We start from the raw sequence: 20,878 nt of genomic DNA, 5'->3' as shown, positions 1-20,878 counted from the left end.
TCTCTTCGTTGTGAGTCATCTGCTCATGCTGAATAAAGCATACATTACTTTTTTCTAACATGGATTTGCAGCAATTTGCACTGATCAGATACACGCTAACTATTATGTACCTGGAGACTGAGGGACTTGGGGAATCGGCGGAGTTAAGTTGTAGTGGCTTTCATTCTGCAACAGAGAACGTCATAGTTTACAAAGGGGTCCAGTTTTTCATTAGTATTTATTTTGCTTTAAGGGTTCTCCAGTCATCTATTACTACCCTTGTTCAAACTTTGTGTGACTCCAATAGGCGAAGCCAGTACATGAAGCTATCCAAAGACCTGGCCTAGCATGCTGTGACATGCTGTGACTGCACTGGGTGACGCATGGAGCAACGCTTTGTTGCTCTGAGCCAACACCATTACCATGCAGATGTGTCCAGTTCTATATGAGATGTAAAGTTAAATTGAAGTCCATATACTAAACAAATGAAAGGGGAAACACCCATTACATTGATGTCAATACATCGCAGTGCCATCGCACCGCGACTTTTACATCGCAGGATCGTTGACATCGCATGCTTTTACTATGCATGCTACAACGGCGCAATGCCGTTAACATCACATGCAATTACAACGCATGCAATGTTAATGGAAGCTTTACAGGCATCGTGCAATAAGCTCCCTAAGTTCAACAAGTGCCACCATTTGTTATTCAGCTGCTATTGACGTCACCGGCAAACACCAGCGCAACCAAAACTGGCTACAATCTAAAAGGTCCTGCTGGTTGGGAGAGACAACTTTTCCTTGTCAGCAGAGCATCTCAAACAAAAAGTGCCGATGCTGTGCAAAATGCAGACAAGCCCCCTAATTCAGCTTAAAATCTTTCTAGTGTACTGACAGCTCAAAATCAATGGCAACTGCAAACAAGTTTGCTGCACTTTCTACCTCTTCTGTAAAGTCACATATGAAGGCTCACCGCTATCACCTTTTCTTCCAACTCTTTGTCCTCCACAACCAGCTTTACAGGCCTCGTGCAAACTGGCTACGTAAATCTGAGTTGCTGAGACCGTATGATGTGTGTGTGGTGGGTGGGTGGATGGATGGATGGATGTATGGGTGGATGGATGGCTGGATGGATAAAAGTGTGGATGGGTGCATGATGTGTGGGTGGATGGGTGGGTGAATGTATGGGTGGATGGATACATGGATGGATGGATGGCTGGATGTTTGAATGTATGGATGAGTGGATGGATGGCGGATGGATGGATAAAAGTGTGGATAGGTGCATGATGTGTGGGTGTGTGGGTGGATGGATGCATGGATGGATGTATGGGTGGGTATGGATGAGTGGATGGATGGCGGATGGATGGATGTAAGGGTGGATGGATGGCGGATGGCTGGATGGATGCTTAGCATAGTGTGCCGCCCGTCTTGTATTTTGCGGTTTCCGTCATTGCATCCAAATATATGATACAAGTCAAATCATAAATACAAGTCAGGACTTTTGGCTTTGTCAGTGGTTGTTAGTTGCACAAGATAAATAAGCAGCAACTATGGTTTGTATATAATATTGAAAAAGCTTCCTTTAAAGCCCTGGTGACACCACGACACTTGCTGCTCCTGAGATTCAAAAAGAGAGGGGAAATCCAGAGACAAAAATTACTCTCTTTAAAGGATTTCCCTTCCCCTCCAACGCTCACCCGTACGTCATGCCGTAACTTCTCCAATAGTGAGAAGTGAGCAGCGCACATCGATGTGCCTGCTGTCACTGCAGTCTTGAACAAAACAGACCGCCTTTCCCAGGGCACAAAACAGAGCCCGAAAGAGACCCGCTTGGAGGACTCCTTTAAAAAAACTGCCGGTGCTCAGCACCGGTGAGACCCGGCCCACTAAAAGCCTTGCCCCTAGTATTATTTCTTGTCCTGAGGAAGGTGGTGTTTTGAACAGTGATACCCACCGAAACGCGTCAACGCACACTGTATAAAGGCACACTGTAGATTGTGATGACATTTGTGATCTGTTCTTGCTAAAATTTAATGCACAACTATGTGTTGAACAAATGATCTGGATCTAATGTACGTGCCTTTCTGATGACTAGAAAGTATCTTTCTTGCAGATTCTCCCTTTGATAAATTGTGTTGATTGATTTATGTGTATGCTGTTATCTCTTTTTAACATTTTAAAATGATGTTTTGCTCTTGATTATTGTATGATCATTTTTAAATAAAATATTTTTATACTTTGTACACATTTGGCCGTGGATGGTGGTGGTATTATGTTCTGGTGATAATTTGGATGTGATGAATGTTTTTGCTTTCTTGAATTAAGCGTACCCAAAGGGGATTTGTTTTTGACTATGGTAAATTGAAGTCCAGACAACACCCAGGTAATGTTACTAAGAGGGTCATTACAATGGCGGGCTTAAGTCCGTCCGCCATTGTCACGGGGATCAGGACCAGCCGCCTATATAGCGACGGTCCTGCAATTACAATTTGACCGCCACTGTGGCGGTCGGTTTTGTGCATGTTTACCATTACGGTGGGTGCTGCTGGCTGCAGCGCCTGCTGCAGTCATAAAAATGCAAGTTTTGCATTTCCCGGCACTACATGGCAGGCACCACGCGATGCCTGCCACATGGTGCAGGGAAATATTGGGGGTCACCAAAGGTGCCCCCCCAAGCACAAAACGTGAGTACCTCTGCATAAGAGGGGCCCGCTATGGGCCTCCAGAGCACACCCCCGTCATGCCTGTGAATGGCGGTAGAATCGCCATACACAGGCTGGCGGGATGCAGCATCCTAATCTGTCCGACGATACCTGCTAGGCACGCCACCATTTTGCAGATGCGAGGTGAGTCCGACTGTCGGATCTGTGGCGGACGAAGTTCCTGTCTGCCAGTAATCCACCCGTCATCCTTATCTGGCGGGCAGAGAGAAGCCGCACAATGGCGGTGAATCCACCATTGGCAGGCTGCCGGTGGCGGATTCACAGCTATCTTAATGACCCCCTAAGTTCCAAGCTTAGATTGAGAGTGATGAAGGATGAGTCAATCGAGTGCTGGATTCCGTCCACCTTCTCTGACCAAAGCTCCTACTTCACAGTAAACTATTGTCTTTACATGGAAGCCGCCCTTATAGCTGTCAAGGTCAAATCGTTTGCCATCAAAGAAAATATGACAGAAGACTTCTTAGCTCGGCTCAGGCCTGGATCGAGCTCTTTGTCATCACAAGCTACTAAGGCTGAATGGAGATTACGTTTTCAGTGGTGAAAGGGTAAACATTGTCCAGGGTTAGAGTATTTGGTTACTTATACCTGCTTTGTGTCCCCATTTAAGCACTATAAGAATAGCATATTTAGAATCAAGATGTAGAATGTATGTATGGTTCTAACTAGACTGTGTCATTATTTTATCACGTAGATCCACAGTGGCAAAAGAGTGATGGAATGCTTGAAGAAGGCTTTAAAAATTGCAAATCAGTGCATGGATCCCTCCTTGCAAGTTCAGCTTTTCATAGAAATCTTGAACAGATACATCTACTTTTATGAAAAAGAAAATGATGCGGTGAGTGGTATGGTTTTGTTAATTCTTAATAATGCACCATCAACTGAATATTATATTATATTTCTCATTTCAGATTTCTGTTGTAAACACTCTGCTCCTTTGGCTTTCATAGTGACTGTAAAATAAATTCAATGCACCTTTAAAATGTGGTCAAAATAGGTACTTTAGTCTTTCTCCCCTTAGAATGTTTACAGATTTTGAATGTATACTACTTTTTTGTGGGAATATTGTCACTTATTAAGTCACCTCTGGACATATCCACCTCTCTAAAAGCATTTTCATAGCTCAAGAAATATACTTTATATCTTTGAGGTTTTCCTTCTTCTATTAATGAATTGCTCAAGCAACAGTACTTAGACCAGGCTTCTCCAAATAGTAGCTCATGAGCTACTGGTAGCTTTCCAGCTACCTGTAAGTAGCTCTCTAGTTTGTATCCCAGCCTACTAAATTAGAAGCTTTCCCTTGGTTGAATTTATGTTTGTATCCCTGAATTGAAAAGGTGATTGCTGATGTTAAATCGTACTTCATGTGGAAGCTTTACTACTAATATAACTACACTGATGCTGGAGGCATTACTGCTGTTGCAGTCATGTATTAACCATAGAGAGGCATTCTGGGTTCACAAAGCATTTTTCACACTCCTGTTTGCATCCCTGTGTACTGCAAGAAGGTGATTAGTGCCTACCGCTTGCAAGATTAGGTGCAGCAATGTAATCTTGTCTGATGTGGTCACTGTTACCACTCTAATGATAATAGTAGCTAAGGATGATTTTCATTTACCACAAGTAGCTCTCATTACATAAAAGGTTGGAGGACCCTGAACTTAAACACTTCTGGGGCTAGCATAGAAAATCAGCGGGCAAAATGTGTGGGGTGTGTTGTGGAAAAGCTTGGCCAAAAACAGCTTAGTAATCAAACTTCTTAGTAAGGGCTGAGGGACAGGGCAGGCAAAGAACAATTTGTCTACAGGGAAGGTTTTTGAGTTTAGGGAAATTAAGAATTCTTACAGTTGCATATGAGGTGTGTGGAGACTGTGTAACAGAACAATAGCCTGTTTCAAAGAAAACATCATATTTTCTATTAGGCTGGTATTAAATTCTGGTGAGGTAGTGGTAGTTGGCTAAATGGTGCTTTCATATGGGCATGCCTGATTCGTTTTGCAAGATTTTTGTGTTTTAGGAATCCAGCTTAGCACATTGTACTGAGCTACTGCACAAAATCTGGAGCCAGCCCAGGTAGGAATTGTAATCAGAGTAGTGGCTACCTAAGGCTGAATTACCTGTTTTTTTGGGCATGTATAAAAGCCACATTTAAGCCTGTGTGATTATGCAGTTTTCATTAAACTCTATTTATTGTTCATTAGGTAGGAGGTATTTGATGAGTTTTGAGTCTTTTTATTTTTTCTTGGCAGGAACTGTTCTGGTCTTTTAAAAGTAGAACTTTCTATTGAAAATCATGCAGCTACTTTTTGACCATTATTTATGATATTTCTCACGAGCACACTATTAAACAAAGAGCCCTCTTTGAGTGAAGCGAATCTTAATCATATTACAATTCTGTTTGAGCCACTGCTCATCTTTGGTGAGATATGGTATCATTCGTTGAGCCTGGACAAGTCTTGACAGTAGTTTCTTGGATGCTGTTTGATGTACAGCTGAGTATGAAGTTCTGTACTTTGGAATGTTATTTGCTGGTAAAGAAGAGTTTCTCATGTTAAGATTGAACAGAACTAGCTATGGAGCTGACACAGATGGTGTTTCGTTGTTCCTCATGAAAGGGGTGATGCGAGGCGTTAGGAATGGTAGCGCATCCTCCCCTTTCTTGTAACCTTATTCAGACGTGATGACATGGCTTGGTCCACTTTATTTACAGTGGGAGACATGATGGAAATGAGGAAGTGGATTTAATTTTTTTGAATCCTTTGCCAGTGAGACAGTGGAAGTTTTCCTCACAATTGTGATCGTGTATCTTATGCTGACTGAATATCCAGTTTGTGCTGCTTTTCAGTTCTTGGCCTGTAATTGATCAGTGACCATGTTCTCCCAGCAGTTCGGCCTAAATTGCTTATTATGGATAGAACTTTTGTTATATTTTCAAGGCTGACAATGCTTTTTATTTTAAGCATCAAAATTATGTTTGGATTTGTGAATCTGGTCTTGTCGGATGTGAGATGGTCATTTTCTCTGCATTACAGAGGTCTAGATTTAGCTGACCAGGCATATATTAGATTACTTTTTCTGTTGAGGTCAACAGTTTTCAGCACTGTTTCTACTGTGGAAGAAATTATTTATACTACAAAAAAGGATAAATAGAATTGTCTGAGAATTCTAAGCAGAAGCAATGCAAATGACCGTTTTGATATTGAATTTAAATTATTAGTTAAAATTTAGTCTGTGATTTTTAAATGTTTTTAATGAAAATACTGTTCTTCCATGTCCCCTCAATGCAGTTTGCCCTCGTCAGGTCCCTATTGGTGTCCTTACTTGATTGGGGCTTGTTCATCAGGTGACTTATAAAAGCAAATTTGTTCCCCAAAAAGGTTTACTAGTTTCCACAATTTCACAATAACCCCATTCTCAAAGTATGCTTGAGCTACCCATTAAATTTAGAAATACTTTGATTAACTCGCCATATATGATGCAACATCCCTTCCCAAAATACTATTCATGTAATACATCTAGAGACCCATTGCCTTATTATGGCGAACAGAGCAGGATGTGCTGTCCTATAAAATATTCCTCACTATACAACCAGAATATTAATGTTGCTTTGATATGCCAGTCGCATGCGTTAAGTGGCAATCTAATCAACTTCGTAGAAATCCTTATTTGTATGCATGTTTGCTACTTATACCAGCTACTGAACATCAACAGAACGTCCTGTTCTTAATAGGCTGTAATTATGTGCTTCATTATTTTAATTTATAGGACGAAAGGTATAAGATTGAAGTTCACAATTTAATGTAGTTACATTGCGTTCGAAAATAATCATAATTCTGTTTTTCTTTTTACAGCTGCCCCATTTTTTGCCTGATGAACATCTTTGTTCTGCTTTTAGGTTATTTGAATGCAGTCTAAATATTACTTAAAATCCTAACTGCTGAAATTTCATTTTCACTGTACATATTTAAGCAATGCTATTCTTACAGGGAAGTGCCAGTTTGTGCAAGTATCTCCTTAGCAACAGCCTGTTGACTAAATCCATTGAAAATGTGTTTTGGTTTTTCTATTTGCCACTAACTATAAAGATCCGCCTATTGACAGCTCTTTTGTGAATCATACAAATATCATTTTCTGGCCAATGACATTGTGCTTGAACTCGGTCTATTCAAACCTCCCTATCTAGTGTTCTTTCCTAATCGGTTTTCTGAGCCATAACTAAAAACTATACTTGAGAATGAATTTAAACAATGTAATAATAAATAATATGTGTAAATAACTACAATATTTTTAAACAAATAAAAAATACTAATAACCCAAAACTGTATCTACTTCAACTTTCAACCTTTATTTGATTATTAAAAAATAATACATGATAAAATCGCCTAAAATCCAATTCAGAAAGACTTCTTAGCAAGATGTAATCGTAACCTAGCCCAACCACTAAATAATATTTTAATGCATAACATTGAGATAAAAGATATATATAACTAAAAGGAAATATTGAAATTCATTGTGTTGCACCAGAGCAGAGCACTTTTTGAAAATCCTCCCACAGAGTGGTGAACAAGCAGCTTGAACATCATACGAAGAAAGTAAAATGGCGATCTATACTGCCAAAAACAATAGGTTTTAAGAATAGGTTGTAAATATTTACATCTTAAGGGCTCATAATAACTACAAAAAATTATAAAGTGCTCTAAAATCTGCAAGGAAGAATTATCACAGGGGCAAATAAAATGCTTTTCAAATCCTACAGGCTTGTTGGGAAGCAGAGATGGCTTCTGATTGAGTCTGCCTGAAACTTAGTTAGAAGTGACTGTTCCCAGGTTTTCTCATATGGAGAGACAGGGCTCGGGCCTATCACTGAGTGTAATGACTAGAAAGTCTGAGTCGATTATCAAGTTACCTTCACTCAATGATGGCAGAAGCAGGCCTCATAATTTGATAGAGACTTCTAGCCACAGATTCCTTACCTTTGCATTTCCCCAGGCATAAGACTGGATCAGGAAGATTTTTCGTGAGCAGTACCCTTGCGCGGCTGAAGGTAACGTTGATCTGCTCCGTGTGGCATAGTCTGCAATGGAAGTCACATCGTGGTACCTATATTATCTCCAACAAGGCGCGATGAAGCCAGTCCTTTTCTTTGTGCTCCCCCAGACAGCGCTGAACCAGAGAAGAGCTACCTACCACCCAGTCTCTTTTACACTTTTATTTTACACTGTTTTGTCAAGGGTTATTTGAGGAATTTTTCTCTCGGTGTGTTTAGGTATGTCATCCTCGAAACCATATATTAATGACCTGATTATATAGAACACTATACTTTCAATGTAAGAGGGAAAGTATTCATAACCAAACTCTGCCACGGGCAGGCTCCACTAATTGAATGATCGTGCTCCACTCCAAGTGTGCTGTAAACTTTAAAAGTTTGTCAATTCTTTATACAAAGCCTCACCTCATAAACGGAGACAAAAAAGGTGTGAAGGGTTCGAAAGTACCTCATGTAAGCACCACCCAAGGAGCTACTGGGTGGTACTCACCAGTTTTCTCACGTTATCATCATTGGTACCTTTCAGGACCAGAACAGAAATGGGGAAAGTGAAAAGTTATTATACCCAATTTTCGAAGTTGTGTGAGAAAAAGGTGAAGGAAAATAAAAGTATGGTGTCAATGCTTGTGTCTTCCATCAACCATCTAGGCCCCGTGACGGACAAATGGGGAAAATGCTTTTCCAAGATAAAATGAGTTGTGGATCACTTGCAGTTGTACATACTTTATTCTTCGCAGTGACCACACTCTGATTAAAAACACCGCATTTTTAGACCATTATATTTGGAATGGTCATCCAGGAAGACAGGGTTTAAACCCTGTGGAGCCTGTCACCGGCCGATGGCAGTGACAGATCTGTACATCGTCTGCCTGTGGTGTTTGGAGAGCGACCACGACCCAAAATTGTGCTCCGATTGCCACACCATGAACCCCAAAGCTTTGAGGTAGCGGTCCCAATAGGGGCCTGGCATGCGACTCTGCGCAAATCGAGGTCCCAGTCTAAAGGAAGGTCCCTGGATCGGTCGCAGTTACCAAAGTAGTCATCGTCCTATTCTAAGTCCTCAGGGCATTCTGGTAAATCAAGGCACCAAAAAAAGGCAAGAAGCTGCAGTGCTCTTTAACTTCTCCTTGGCCCACACAGTGAAGGAACATCTGCATTCAAGGCTTCATACCTCAGAACCTGCACTTGGGCCATCTCTGCGCCACCCTTATTTTCCGGGAGCCGGAGCGACCCCTGCCCAACTAAAAGTGTTCTATGAGGCCATCCACTTAATATTTGAGCATCCCAACCCCTCGGAAGCACCTTTGGGTAGTAGGGGGCCCCATCTGGTTCCACACCAGCAATCCGGGCTCTAGTGGACCCCCAAGGATCCATTCCTGGATCCAGACCGACACCAGTCATACTATCTCGACCTTTCCAGGTGCTGATGCCAATGCCAATGCCGACACTCCTGGTGACACTTGTCATCCCGGACTCCGCCACAGAGCCAGATGGTTGTAGCCTGATGCTGATTGTGACGCTGGTTGCAGCTTTGCCTCCTAGAACGGAGCCTGAGCAATATTCTCTTGGGCTAGGCCTCGATGGAGACTGGGAGAGGTCGCTGTATCCTTCAGGACTATGAAGGATACAAATATGGTCTTGTGTGAGGAACTGGGTGAAGGAAGTGTACTGGATACTTAGCCAGATCCTGGCATGCTTACTCCGCATACCGTAGCTAAGGAAGAGGGAGCTTCATATGCAGTGGTAGTGTAGAGGGCAGTTGAGGTCACCTTAAGTTGCCCTCGGCAGGCAAGACTAACATCTTTATAGAGGTTTTGCAACTGTGAGTCTGCACGTTAGAGCCCCTGTTCCCGTTCATTGATGCCCTCATAGACATCCTTTTTGAGACTTGGTACAAACTCAATGCAGTGGCTCCTGTGAATAGGACGATTGCCCGCCTCCACTGCCCTGCCCCAGGGTACCAAACATACTCACCCAATACCCTACCCCAAGAGCTTGGTCGTCCAAGTCTCCACATCCCAGGGCACATTCCCTTCCGCTCCCCCCAATAGGGAATCCAAGAGGCTGGGGAAGATGTTGTTTTCTTCCTCCAGCCTGGCATTGCGGACTGTGAATACCTTATGCTTTTCGGGATGCTATCCCCACATTCTGTGGGACACGGTTGTGCAAGTGCTGCTGCATGTCCTGGAGGAGGCCCGGGTTGTACTCTACCAAGCTGTTATCGATGTGAGAGACGCAGCAAAGTTCACAACCAGATGTGGACTTGACATAACTGACTGACTCACTTGTGGAGCGGTTTCATTGACAGTGGCCCTGGGGGGCCATGTCTGGTTGTGGCAGACTGGCTTTTTGGGTGATGTCCAGGCTTCTCTAATGGGCATTCCCTTCAATGTCACTCTTCTCTTTGGAGACCATGGGCACCCAGTTGACGGTAGGATAAGTTATCACCTTCTTCACTGGCAGTCCATAGCGTTGGACAGGTGGGTTTTGCAGGTTGTCCAAAGGGGCTATTCCCTCCCCTTTGAGACTACCCCTCCCTCCACACCACCATCTCACGACCAGTTGAGGGAGCTTTATCTGTCCCTTCTCTGCGAAGAGGTCATGGCTCTCTTGGTCAAGAGTGCTATAGAAAGGGCTCTGGTGCTGGGGTTGGTATTCTTGCTACTTTCTGGTTCCCCAAAAAAACAAAGGCCTTCTTCCTATTCTAGATCTGCGAGCCCTCATTCTCTTCCTCAAGATGGAAAAATTCAAAATGTTTACGTTGACTCCGGTCTTGTCTGCCCTTTACCCAGGAGACTGGATGGTAGCGTTGCACTTGCAGGACCCCTATTTTCAAATTCCTGCCCTGCCTGCCCACTGGCTCTATCTGCAGTTTAAGGTAGGCTATGACCACTTTCAGTTCACAGTGCTTCCCTTTGTCCTGCCAGCGCCCCTTGGGTGTTCACAAAGGTGATTGCGGTAGTTGCCGCTGATCTGTGAAGATCATAGTTACGAGTATTCCCCTATCCTGCTGACTGATTGCTGAAGGCTAGCTTGCCACAGGCTGTCGCCTCCCACCCCCAGACTATGGCGCACCTCCTGCACTCGCTGAGGTTCACTACCAAAATGCCAAAGTCACACCTGATCCCCTCTAAGACTTTCCCTTTCATCGTGCAATTGCAGACAAAGTGCAATCTTGGGCTTATCCTCCCGGGCACCGAGTCTAGGCGATTCAGGCTATGATAACAATGGTTCAGCCTGTATCCTGGATTTCGGTAAGGCTGACTTTGAGGCTTCTGGGCTTCATATTCTCCAGCATCCTGCTGCTGATGCATGCCCAATGGCATATGCGGGCTCTGTAGTGGGACCTGAAGTTCCAGGGGGTGCAGCATCAGGGACATCTCTCCAATGCGGTGTAGATCTCGGAAGGAACTGCAAGAGATCTGCAGTGGTGGCTTACCAACCCCGATTGGGTCAGAGGCAGACCCCTCTCTCATGCCCAATCATATCTGACAATAGTGATAGATGTGTCACTCCTGGGATGGGGGATGCCATCTGGGAGAGGTGAAGATCAGAGGTTTCTGGCGGAATCCGTGCTAACATCAGCATGATGGTGCTCCTTCCGATCCGATTGGCATTGAAAGCCTTTCTACCCTCCATTAAGTAAGGGCTAGTGCAGGTGTTCACAGACAACAGCCCGTCATGCGGTAAGCAACAAACAGGGCAGTTGAGGTCATAAACTCTGTGTCAAGAGGCCCTGCACCTCTGGACATGGCTGGAACAGCAAGGCGCATATCCCTGGTGGTTCTACACCTGGTGTGATCTCTGAACGCCCGGGCAGACAAACTCAGCCAAAGATGCTTAGCAGATCACAAATAGCGTCTCCATCTGTAGGTGGCTCAAAGTCTCTTTAATCAGTGGGGAGATCCTTGGTTAGATCTGTTCACCTCAGCTAAGAACGCAGAATGTCATCTGTTTTGCGTACTGGAGTTTCCAAGGCGGCTCTCGCTCAAACTCTTTTTGCCTCGAGTGGAGTTCGGCCTTCCAGCAGGCCTTTCAGCCCATACCACATCTACCCAGAGTTCTCAAGATCATCGGCAACGACTTGGCCCAAGTCATTCTTTTGGCTACGGACTGGGCACAGAGAGTCTGGTATCTTGAGCTACTGAACACGGCCATCGATCCTCCAATTTGGCTACCCCTCTTTGGGTGGAGGTGGGTGGGATCTTCAGTCAGAGGGCTCATCAACCAAACCTTTCCGCTCTCTGCCTTCTTGTGTGGAGATTGAGCAGCGGCAGCTGACAGCTTTTGACCTTCCTCCTGAAGTCTGTAAAGTCATCTTGGCAGCTAGGTATACCTCCAAGACGGTATATGCCTACTTTTGGAAAAACAATTGTGGCATGGTGAGCAGAAAAAAGTGTTGCTCCTCTTTCTGACCTTTTTTCTGAAATCTTACTCTTCATTCTTTCCCTTTCCCAGAAGATCTCTGCTCTGGGCACTCGTGGGCTATCTGCCTGCTCTTTCTGCCTTTGTGCAGCTGCCTGGCCAACCATCATTTTTTAAGAGTCCCTATGGTATGTAGGTTCCTCAAAGGTCTTTCCCATCCTATCCCTCCTTCACCATTTATTATTCTTCAGTAGGGTTTGAATTTGGTCTTAACTTTTTTGGTGTGCATTCCTTCCGAGCCTCTACATAATTGTCCCCTTAGGCTTCTAAAAACAGCCTACCTTGTGGCAGTTACATCTACCCGTAGAGTAAATGAGCTGCAGGCCTCATCTAAGCCACCTTACCTCTCAGTACACCCAGACAAACTGATGTTTTGCACAAGGGCCTAATTTCTACCAAAAGTGGTCACAGCTTTTCATGTAGGCCAATCAATCATACTGCCTACGTTTTACGCACCCCCACATCCTTCTAAAGAAGAGGAATGATTCCCAACGCCTGGACGCCAAAAAACTTTGACGTTCTACCTTGACTGCACACAAGACTTGCAGGTCGACAACCAACTCTTTGTGGGGTATGTGGGTGGGAAGAGAGGTTGAGCGATGCAGAAGCGAACCATCTCTCATTGGGTCATACTCTGTATCAAAATCTGTTACGCACTGGCCAAGAAGCAATCTCCTGAAGAGTTGTGAGCTCATTCTACCAGAGATAAAGCTGCCACCACTGTGTTAGCACATGGAGTTCCGGTCCTGGACATCTACCAGGCAGCAAAGTGAGCTTTCTAGAACAGATTCACCAAACTTTACTGTCTGGATAGTCTGGTCCGTAGGGATGGGCACTTTGCATGTTCTGTCCTGCAGGACTTCCTTGTCTGAAATTGTCTGCAGATCCACCACCGGGGATGGCATTGCTTGGGTATCTGTTCAGAGCTAAGGAATTTGCGGCTAGAAGTCTCGATCAGATGAAAAAGTTACTTACCTTTAGAAACGCCTTATTTGGTAGAGACTATATCTAGCCGCAGATTCCTTACCAACCCACCCATCCTCCCCACTCTGGGAACAGGTTTCTACGGACAGGGATGACCCTTTTAGGACCCTAGTTTTTAGATCTCGCAATTGGCGGAGACCTATTGTCGTCGACTAGGCTTTCAAGGGCTCTCAAGGGAGACAGGAGATGGGCACGTGCAGGCTGCAGGCCGGACTGGAAATATGAACACGCCGATCTCTTGTCCCCCTTGGGAGGCAAGTCAGCACGCAGTTTCACTTTCACTTTTGTGAAAACTCGCACCATTGTTGGACAGGAATGGAAGCATAGAAAAATCCTGTTACAGACCAGAGGGGGGACGGAGGAGCAGTTTCGGGCGAGGCAAGGGGCAGCCTTGGGCGCCACCCTAAAGTTGCTGCTGACACCATGTGCCGTGCCAGGGCGCCTGCTGCCAGAGAGCTCCCGAGTCACAGGTGAGGAGTTTGCCAAGTCCGCACACTATTGCATGCACTGATTGAGAAGGGCTCACCCACCCCACGGGCCTCTACATGAACATACTCCCCTTAAACTACAGATGCCCCCTGTCCCAGTGCACCCCCTTAGCTTGACTGGGGCACTGTCAGCACCACAGGGGCAGGCGACGTCCCATGCCACCAGTTCTCTGCTGCACCAGCGACCATCAACCAAAAGCACAACAAACAGGGGGTATGACTGCCCCCCAGCACCCAGATCTGTCCCATCCGCAGGGTTCGCAGCTCTCCTTGCCTGTGTAGGTCTCGCCTTCCCGCACTGCAGCCACAAGTCCTAGTAAAAGTCCAGAGGATCGCAGCTAGTGCCTGCGCCATGGCTGCTAGCGGGAAGCGCACCTGTGCCCCATCGTTCCACCCGCGCGTCCTCCTGAGTCTCTAGCTCCCTCTCGGCTGCCCGCGTGCCCCCCGCACAACTCCTTGCTCCGCCAGCAACTGTTTGCCCGCGTGCCCGTCTCGCACTCCAGCAGCTTCCAAACCCAGGCAGCCGCGCCGCTGACATCAGCCGCACGCAAGCTCTTCTCCCACACCGGGCCACTAGAGGGCGCGTGCCAGCAACAACAGCTGAAGGACAGGCGAGCTCCCGCAGGGTACAGAGCGCGCGCAGCTCTAACTGTACAGGAGGCGCAGCGGTAGGGGAGTTCGGGTGCTTCGTCAGTGTTCCAGGACTGTCAGAACAATGCTCGAATTTCTGCAGTTTTGCAAACCTTCAGAATAGTATTCAAGCACTTTTTTTTTTTAAATGGCTTGACTGCGTGCCATAGGACCACAGCACAAGCCATAGAAAACAAGCATTTGCAATGCAATAGGTCTCGCATTCGTGAGAGTTTGAGATATTGGCATTGTAAATGACAATGCCTTTTATTTACGTGTTCATTTTAAAAACATAAATAAAAGGCATTGCCATTTAGAATGCCAACAGCTTAAACTCTCACAAATGCGAGACCTATTGCATTGCAAATGCTTGTTGCACACTAATAGTAAATGTCCTTCATGGCTCTGTGCTTTTGGTATGGAAAGTAAAGAAAAGAAACTGAGGTCACCACGCCTGGGTGGTGCCTATATAGGTACTGTGACGTCACGACGCAGGCGACGCACAACAAAGCCACCTACCGACGCAGAGTACTGCTCTCGAAAAATCTTCCGGAGCCAGTCTGTTCCCTGGGGAAATTCAAGGGTTAGAAATCTGATGCTAGATTTAGTCTCTACCAGATAACGGGTTACCAAAGGTAAGTAACTTGTTCTGTACTTCTTTGACCATATCCAACTTGTGAGGAGAGCAATACAATTCAGGCGTTCCCAATGCCTCACCGGTGCTCTTTATATATGTCAGACATCGGCTCTCATGGACTTTGTTACAGCCTAAATAATCTGGGGTCACCTCACGATTAAGTGAGGTATGCTGATTGTTTCAAACCGCCATCCATAGAAGGAGCGGGGCAAATTTTATGTGGTCTTCCACACTAGATCTACTCAATTTCTCCTGAAGGAAAAAAAGGGGACAACCTGTTCCTTAGCCTAATAATCTCCTGCAAAAACAGTTCTCCTCCTGTAATTTCGAGAAGTCCCGGTACCCCAAAATGTTTCCTCATCAGTCAAAAGTGGTAGACACTCAGGTCAATAAACCTCCATCAAAGGCAATATAGGCTTACTCCCCATCCTAGCGTACAGTCCAAACAATACACCTAATGATTGAGTAAAACAGGGGGCGTGGCTAAGCGCGCAGCGAGGCTGGCTGTGCTCTAGCGGAGCTCCAGCGTGATCCTCCACTCAGGGGATAAATTATCCGAACAAATATCCGACTGGCCGGCCACAACTTGGGGCATGTCACTATAAGCCGAAGACCTAGCATCGGACCGAGTTTTGGGGTCCCACTTGCCCTGGAACCGCATCGACACTCAGGAGTCCGCCTACGCCGAGAAGGTGACAATGGACCCGGCGGGGCCCGCCAGGCAAACCCGAGGTCGAGGCCGGAAGTGTAGGCCGTGCTGACAGGACACCCTGGATAGCTGAACGGAGGCGACGGCGCTGGGGCGCGCTGACCGTGGCCGATCCTCCGCAGAGGCTGGGAGGTGACAGCGACCCAACCGGGACCACCCCCGGCGACTAGTGTGAGGACCTGCGGCAAAAGACGAGGGTCGACATCCGCGCTGCTGTGGGACCATCAAAGGTGAGGAGGAGCCCCTCCCCCCCCCCCCCCTCGGCCTGCAGCTGCGGCACCAACTGGGACAAGGGTGAGTGAGCCCCGATGTCAGCGGCAGGGGTCTGGCTACCCAGCGACTCAAGCACCTACCCGGGACCAACGGACCCGACTCTGGCGGGATCCCCAGCACCTCTGTGAAATCCCGAATCGGGGATAGGACCTCCAGCGCCACCTGCACTGGGCCTGGAAGTGCGCGAAGGAGCGTGGGCCACCGCCGAAGGACACCCCCCCCCCCCCCGCCCCCCGCCAGCTCCGGGTAGGGGCCCTTTCCCTGCACGGCAACACAGGCGGACTCCGGTAGCTGTGGCCCTCGACACCCGACCCGATTGCCAAGCAGATGAGGCGCCACTGAACTGAGTGCCCTGGAGACTGCAGTCATGATCCACACCACCTGGCATCGGTGGTAATCGCCGGAGGGCACCAGGATCGGCCCAAATGCCGCACACACCGCTACACCGCTGGGACCTCTGAAAAGCGCGGATTGACACCTGCAGGCACCGACCCCCCTGGGTCGCAGTACCACCAATTGCGTGACGCAGCGGCGGGACAGCGCACACCCGGCGGCATCAGACCTCAGAGGCCAAGCTCCACAGGGCATCACCCCCAGCCACAGACCGGGAAGTAGCGCAGCCACCACCGGGTCACTCTGGACCGTACACGGGCTGGCCCCGCCAGACAACTTACGGTGAACACTCCCAACACCCCTGACCACGGGTGAATAGACACCGTCTCTGCTGGTGACACGGACGGCCCGCAGCGCTGCTAACCACCGCACCGGGTCATTCACGCACAGGACCCTGCCCATGTCTGGGGGCGCGGGGAAACGCACAGGAATCGGGAGCACGTCCCAGAAGGGCAAAATGGACAAGTCGCAGAAATCGACGGACGCAGACCCGGTGACGGCCAGGCTGGACTCGGTGCTGGCGGCCATGGAACGGCTGGAGAACTCCATCCAGTCCACTCGGACGTCCTTGGAAGCGAAGATAGACGGAGTCGCCATAGACCTAACGCACCTGAAAGCAGACCACAAAAAAGTAGCCGAACGCACCACGACCCTGGAGGCCTCCGTATCAGACTTGGGACCGCGAGTCGCTCAGTCGGACAAACAGATAAAAGACCTTCTCAACAGAGCGGAGTTCCTGGAAGACAGGGCGGAGGATGCAGAAGGACGGGCGAGACGCAACAACGTCCGAATAGTGGGTTTGCCCAAAAAATGGGAAGGAAGAGATCCGACAACTCACGTGGAGGACTGGCTTCGCACCCTGTTGCCAGAGGGCACCCTCTCGCCTCACTTTGTGGTGGAGCGGGCACATAGAGTCCCGACCAGACCGCTCCAAACCGGATCTAACCCGCGCCCTTTTCTCATCCGCATTCTAAACTACAGAGACCGGGACGCTGTCCTGAGAGAAACCCGCAAACTCGGCACTATACAAGTGGAAAATGCGACTATAATGTTCTTTCCGGACTACACGATTCAGGTGCAACGCCAGAGACATTCCTTCCTAATAGTGAAACGGCGACTACGCCAGCTAGGACTCACGTATTCCCTCCTCTTCCCAGCAAGGCTGGGAGTCATAGCCAACGAAAAGACACACTTCTTCGACTCCTCGGAGGAAGTGGAAGCCTGGCTGGACAATGGGTCGGACAAGAACACAAGTAAACAAGGGGACCCGACCAAATCGAGGAGGCGCAGGAGATCCAAAAGGAGACGCGGAGCCAGATCGCCCTCGCCTGCGGCAAGTAACACACAACACAGCGCAAGTCCACTTGCAGAGGAAATGCGCCGGGAGCAGCAGGAGGCCCTGCGGATGGTCTCGGAGCTCAGCGGCTCCCCGTCCCAGCGCTCCCCGCCCGCCACCAGCCCCAGGATATCACCAAGTGACGCTGAGGCGATCTACGGACTACCGAACTCACAAGCCTCAGGTGACCTACCAGTCATCACCCCACAAACATCGGATCTGTTTGGCTGAGGAAGTATCGTACTCTGACACTCTTTGCGCCTTGCCCCGCTCTCCCTCCCATTCCCTGCCCTCACACCTGCAGCTCGGCAGAAACGAAACACCGGAGGGAGATGGCCGGAGGGTACCGACTGACTGCACCAGGCGGAGGCGGTGAACCAGCTACTCCCTGCGAAGGCGTACACCTGAGACGCAGTAAGTTGATACTGAGACACACTTAATGTCGCCTGCCGCCGAACAGACGGCCTGGGGAACCCATACCCCTTGGGTCATACTGCGGCAGGGGTCCCTCCTATTAGGCGAAGGCCTCCGAAGCCCGCTGAAACCTAACAGCAATGGTGCCACATGACTTTATGGTCGCATTACCTTGTTGACGGTAAGGCCCGACTGGTGGCTGCCCGGAACTATATAACTTCCCCCCCCGTGAGAGGTTACTCTCGCATTCACGCTCTGCTGGTAATCATTACCCACCTCGCCTGCGTGATGGGCAGCAACCCCCCAGAATGGATCGTTAGAAATCTCAGTAGAGTGTTTGGACAGCTGCACGTTTGGCAGCCGACCCTATGGTATTTCCCCCAGTTCAAGTTTACCCCCTTCCTCCCTTTTGTGATGTGCTGCATACACGGTCTGGTGGCGAACTTACTGAACTCAACTTGGTGTCCCATGGATGGGAGTGGGGATGTCCTGGGGTCGGGTGGTGAGGGGACCCCGGGGGGGGTGTGTGAGGGGGGGGAGGGGACGAAAGGAACTACCCACATGAACACAGATGGCTGAGGTTAAAATATGTACTTGGAATGTACGTGGTATACACACGCCTTCACGCAGGTACATGATATACTCATACTTGAAGAGGCACAAGGTGCAAATAGCACTCCTGCAGGAGACACACCTGACAGCCCCTGAAGTACACACACTACGCAGGCGGTGGCGTGGCCAGCTCTACGCGACTGGGTTCTCCTCATACGCAAGGGGGGTGTTAATATGGGTGAGACCGGGGATTCCGTTTGACATTGACGACTCATACATAGACGGGGAGGGGAGACTGGTGGCCGTGAGGGGACGCCTGGATGGGCACCCGCTAGTACTGGCGTCGCTTTACGCCCCCAATACGGATCAGCAGGGCTTTCTCACGACAGTGTCCACGGCCCTATCAAACTGGCACGGGATCCCCTGGGTACTGGGAGGGGATTACAACTGCGTGTTGGACACCACACTAGACCGCTCCTTCCCACCACTGCCCAATGCGCCAGTAGTAAGCGCCATGAAAGCCCTTGTAGCCTGGGCCTCCCATTGGAACTTACACGACGTGTGGCGTCACCGAAATCCAACCACCAAGATGTACTCGTACTATTCGGGAGCCCACACCCTACACACCCGATTAGACAGATACATGCTCACTGTCGATTTACTCCCGTTAGTAACGGAGGCATGCTACATGGGTAGGACACACTCCGACCACAATCCTCACATGCTGACAGTCTCATGGGCAAGCGCTCGTCCCCCTGTCCCCAATTGGAGACTACAACCAGATCTCCTGCTGGATGCACCCTTCCGGGACTCACTATTCGCACATATAGTGCACTACTTCGAAGAGAATGCGGGCTCTGCCACCTCCCCACAAATAGAATGGGATGCATTCAAAGTGGTCATGAGGGGTCAGTGCCTGGGCATGCAGGGCAATCTCAAACGCCAGGTTGAGAGAGATCTTCAGAAGGTAGAAGCTGAGTTGAGCCAACATGAGCAGGATTCGGTTAGGGGGGATGTCACTGGGTTACAATCTGCACAAGCGAGCCACGAAAGATTACTGGAGAGGCTAAGATGTTTGAATTACGCGGCCCACGCGGCACGCACTCATGACAGGGGGGACAAACCTGGAAAGTTGTTATCGTGGCTCATCACCAGAGAGGAGAAGACAAAACCAGTCACAAAAGTACTGGGAGCCGATGGGACGCCCTTACACACCCAATTGGAGATCCACGGCGCATTTACTGCCCATTATGACACACTGTATCGCTCTTGCCTGCCCACCCCCGCCCCGGACTCGGAGGGCTATCTCAGTCAGATACCGCTACCGTCACTCCGCGATGCCCAACGCACCGACCTGGCAGCACCCATAACCTCTGATGAACTCCGAGAGGTCATAGCGGCGCTTTCCAATGGTAAGTCCCCTGGCCCTGACGGACTCCCAGCAGAGTTCTATAAGGCGTATCCGGACCTCCCGATCCCCGAACTCATTAAAATGTATGAGGCGGCGTTCGACGACTCCTCCCTACCTCCTTCGCTGAATGAAGCCACCCTGGTCTCCCTCTTAAAACCGGGAAAGGACGGGACGATACTAGGCTTGTATAGACAACTCGCCCTCCTAAACACCGACTATAAAATATTAGCATCCACACTAGCGCGAAGGCTAGCTCAGTATACTCCCACTCTGGTCCACACCGACCAGAACGGCTTTGTGCCTACGCGCAGCACATCGCTCAACATCCGTCGGTTGTTTAGGGTTCTGGAATACGCGAGGGACACCTGGCCACAATCGGCTTGTCTAGTATTAGACCTGGAAAAGGCATTCGATTCGGTAGAGTGGCCATATCTCAGAGCGGTACTGCAGAAATTCGACTTGGGAGATGCTTATTTGGATATGGTTGGCCTTCTATACCAAACACCCAGCGTCCGTGTCCGGACCAGGAGCCTCCTATCGGACACTATAAGGGTGAGGCGGGGCACACGTCAGGACTGCCCGTTGTCGCCTCTGCTCTTCTCATTAGCAATGGAACCACTGGCGGAGTTACTGAGGGGTCAAGGTGCAGAATGGGGCATTCCGCTGGCAGACGGCACACATGCGGTCTCGCTGTATGCTGATGACCTGCTCCTCTACATTAGGGACCTCACGCAGATACCGCCAAGACTCACGGATGCCTTACGAGACTGTAAAACCCACTCGGGCTGAGAGTCAACTGGGGGAAATCTGGGGTCTACCCCTTTCACCCTGACATGCAGGAGTGCGCAGTGCGGTTAGGTGGCACGACACTGGCCTGG

General features: G+C 48.6%; 1 protein-coding gene across 1 annotated transcript in view; it reads left to right on the top strand.

Moving 5' to 3' along the window:
- The window catches only part of VPS35 (VPS35 retromer complex component), a 526,314-nt gene that overhangs the window by 416,122 nt on the left and 89,314 nt on the right, over window positions 1–20,878 (top strand). The window contains exon 16 of the mRNA XM_086945112.1: window positions 3,396–3,539. Within this exon, the coding sequence (XP_086801238.1) occupies window positions 3,396–3,539 (144 nt within the window). The remainder of the gene's footprint in view (window positions 1–3,395; window positions 3,540–20,878) is intronic.

The sequence above is a fragment of the Lissotriton vulgaris genome, chromosome 12 (genome assembly GCF_964263255.1).
Source record: "Lissotriton vulgaris chromosome 12, aLisVul1.2, whole genome shotgun sequence".
NCBI classification, from domain to species: domain Eukaryota; kingdom Metazoa; phylum Chordata; class Amphibia; order Caudata; family Salamandridae; genus Lissotriton; species Lissotriton vulgaris.
Note: the sequence above shows the minus strand (reverse complement) of the source record. Positions and strands in the feature narration are given on the sequence as shown.